General features: G+C 53.1%; 1 protein-coding gene across 3 annotated transcripts in view; it reads right to left on the reverse strand.

The window, feature by feature from the left end:
* RAB6A (RAB6A, member RAS oncogene family) overlaps positions 1-1,444 on the reverse strand; it is a 91,285-nt gene extending 89,841 nt beyond the window's left edge. The window contains exons 1-2 of one of the 3 annotated variants that reach the window (XM_010848841.1): positions 1,349-1,444; positions 600-895 (exon numbers count right to left, since the gene is read on the reverse strand). In XM_010848841.1, coding sequence (XP_010847143.1) covers positions 600-669 — 70 coding nt within the window. In that variant the 5' untranslated portion in view covers positions 670-895; positions 1,349-1,444. Of the gene's footprint in view, positions 1-599; positions 1,151-1,348 lie in introns of those variants that run through there. The other 2 variants (XM_010848842.1, XM_010848840.1) reach the window with 2 other exon arrangements.
* Between the last annotated feature and the right edge of the window lie 1,522 nt (positions 1,445-2,966).

A 2,966-nucleotide genomic window follows, 5' to 3' on the forward strand; every position in this document is an offset into this window, starting at 1 on the left:
CGCCCATCCCCCCACCAGGGGAAAAAAAACCAAAAATTTCCCAGGGCCCCCCCCCCCCTACTTCCCACCTTCGGTAAGACCCGCACTTCTCGCGGCTAAACCTCTGGGGAAAACAACGCCCAGATCCCACCCTCATAGCGCTAGGCTGAAGAGGGCCGGTTACCCACCGTGGGGCTTCCCGGGTGGGCCTCACAGAGCAGACCAACTGGGATAAGAGCAAGGAACAAGGGTGGGGCTCAAGGGAGGGAGCTGGGGTAGGCGAGACGACGGAGAACGGAGGAAGAAAGGGATGGACAGGAGGCTGGGGCTGGGCGGGGTGAGGAGTGGGGAGGGCAGATCGACCCGAGAGGGCCGGGCTGCGGGGAACGGAGCCGGTGGAGTCGGGGACTGAAGGGTCAAAATCCGAGCGACGGATCATGGGAAGAGGAACGGGTGGCGAAGAGGGGTCGGCGAACCGAATACGAGCAGGGGCTGCGGGGGGTAGAACCGAGCGCGAACGCGAGGCCCGCAGGGAGCCTTCACGGACTGAAGGGCCGCATTGGGGGGCGGTGCGGAGAAGCCACGGCCAGCCGCCAGGAGTGGGGGAGCCGCGCACTCACCGCTCTGCTCCCCCAGGAACACCAGCTTGAATTTCCTCAGCGGATTCCCGAAGTCTCCGCCCGCGGACATGATGGAGCCGGAGAAGCTGCCGCCGCCTCAGCCCAGAGATCTCCCGGACCGACGCTGCTCCAACCGGTTAACGAAGAGGCTAGAGGAAGGGCCGGCGCCGAGCTATCTCGGCCCCTGCAGGGCCCGGCGGCGGAGCAAGGCTGGAGAGCAGGGCTCCTCTACACAGACAGGCAGCCGTCGCCGTCGCCTCCCCTCGGAGTCGCCTAGCACCTAGCGAGGCCCGCAGCTAGAAAGGGAATGAAGGCGGTGTCGGAAGCAGCCAGGGGCGTGCTAGGGGTGGGGGGATCCCAAGGCTAGAGCCTTTCCCCTCTCAGCACCCGGCACGGAAACTGAGGTGAGGGTGGCGGAGTGGGAGCCGCAGAAGCGTTTAGGACCTCTCACACGCAGCGCTTCAGCTCCACAGCTGCCGCCGCCGCAGCCCAACCTGCTGAGTGCGCGAGCCTGTGGCGCGGCGCGGGGCGAACCCGGGCGCGAGCCTGCCGCCCCGCCAGCCCCGGCGTGCGTGCGTGCGTGCGCGTGCGCGCCACAGACTGCGCCTTCCTGGTTCAGCCTGCTTTCCCGGCTCCGCCCGCTCAGCGGAGATCAGGGGTGGTTAGGTTTCCACTGGCTTGAGGAGATGCAGGGAGGTGGTGGGGCGGAGGCTGGAGGAACTGTTGGAGGTGGAATAGGGAGCACTTACGTCAGTTACTGGATGAACCAATCGAAAGAGGTCAAGGGCAGGCAGAGATAGGAGTGAGGTGGCGGCCCCAGAGCGCGCGCGCCACCTTCGCGTGGTGGAAAGCGGCTGAGCGTGGCGGCCATGCGAAGTGTGGCCAGTCGCAGCCTGAGGGGAGGGGAGGGAATTGGGGCGGAGGCGGGGCCGGAAAGGAGATGGAATTGACCCAGACAAGTGCAGGTGAAGTCGGAAGGCCTTAGGTGTGCAGATGGTTCCTCTTTCCTGAGCCCTCAACCTTGCTTCTCATTCCTCACATCCGCCTTTCACCCACTTTCTCCATTTTCTTTCTTATAATTCTTCACATGATACCCTTCTTGGTACGTTCTCCGCTGTTGCTCCAAGGAGTTTCATAACTACCAGAAGCAGGGCTTTCATATTTTTTGCAGATGAAGAAACAGAAGCTCATGGGAAGGAAATGACTTACAAAATCCACAGTCATAAAGTGGAACCCAGGTTTTGTCTTTTCCCCCATTGAACCTCCACAACTCCTTGTTGATAAGCCTATTCACTTTCTTTGCGTGACCTGTTATGGTCTTCTGTTACCAATCTTTGTTGCTCAGATGTGGACAGCTCTAGGTGACCCCACCTTCTACTGTGATAGAAAAGGATTTAGATATCAGGTAAACCAAATCCCCCATTTCACAGCTGGTATAACTGAGGCTCATGTAGGAAATGGGTTTGCAGAAAGGTCACACAGCAAATTGCAGGTAGAGCATGGCCCTGATGTGGGGAAATGGATATTCTAAGGATCATCCGTTTCTTCTAAAGCAGGGTTTCCGAATCTGCTGTGGGTAGACCTCCCTTAAATTAGCCATCTACAGCTTGCTTATTTTTCTGTGAAGAGAGTCCATAACTTTCAACCCAGTTCATGACCCCCAAAATGAAGATGACCCCCCAAAACTAATGTCACACTCAAGAGGAGCTCAAGAAGATGTGACAACTAAGAGTAATGTGAATACAACTAACAACTAACATGATAACTAAACTGTTAAGGCTGAATGGAATCCTGGAACAGAGAAAGGACATTGGGCAAAAACTAAGGAAATCTGAATATATATGGATTTTAGTTAATTACAATGTAACAATATTCGTGTATTAATTATAACAAACATACTAATCAGGGTAATAGAGGAAACTGGGGGTAAGGAGAGGCATATGGGGATTTCCTGTACTTTCTACTCAATTTTTCTGTAAATCTAAAACTAAAAACATAAAGTCTATTAATAAAAGATAAATAAATGTTAAGAATTACCAAATAAACGACTTGTCAAATTAGAAAATTTGGCATCAACCCTTTACCATAGTTCAGTCACAACTCACCATACTATAGGACAGCATATGAAAAAGTAATCCTTGCCCTTGAAAAAGACACTTGAAAACTGGTATCAAAAATACTTCCAAGTTAATAATAAAAAATAAGTTATTAAATTTGTGTATAGAGCCATACCATTCACAAAACACATTTATGTACATTTTCTCATTATTTGAGGGTTATTTACTTAGCTATAGAAATGACAGGATCAAACAATTGCCTTCTCAAACCCAGGGATGAATTGCTGAATGAACTAGGATAAATTGAGGG

The sequence above is a fragment of the Bison bison genome, unplaced genomic scaffold (genome assembly GCF_000754665.1).
Source record: "Bison bison bison isolate TAMUID 2011002044 unplaced genomic scaffold, Bison_UMD1.0 scf7180017864276, whole genome shotgun sequence".
Classification (NCBI taxonomy): domain Eukaryota; kingdom Metazoa; phylum Chordata; class Mammalia; order Artiodactyla; family Bovidae; genus Bison; species Bison bison.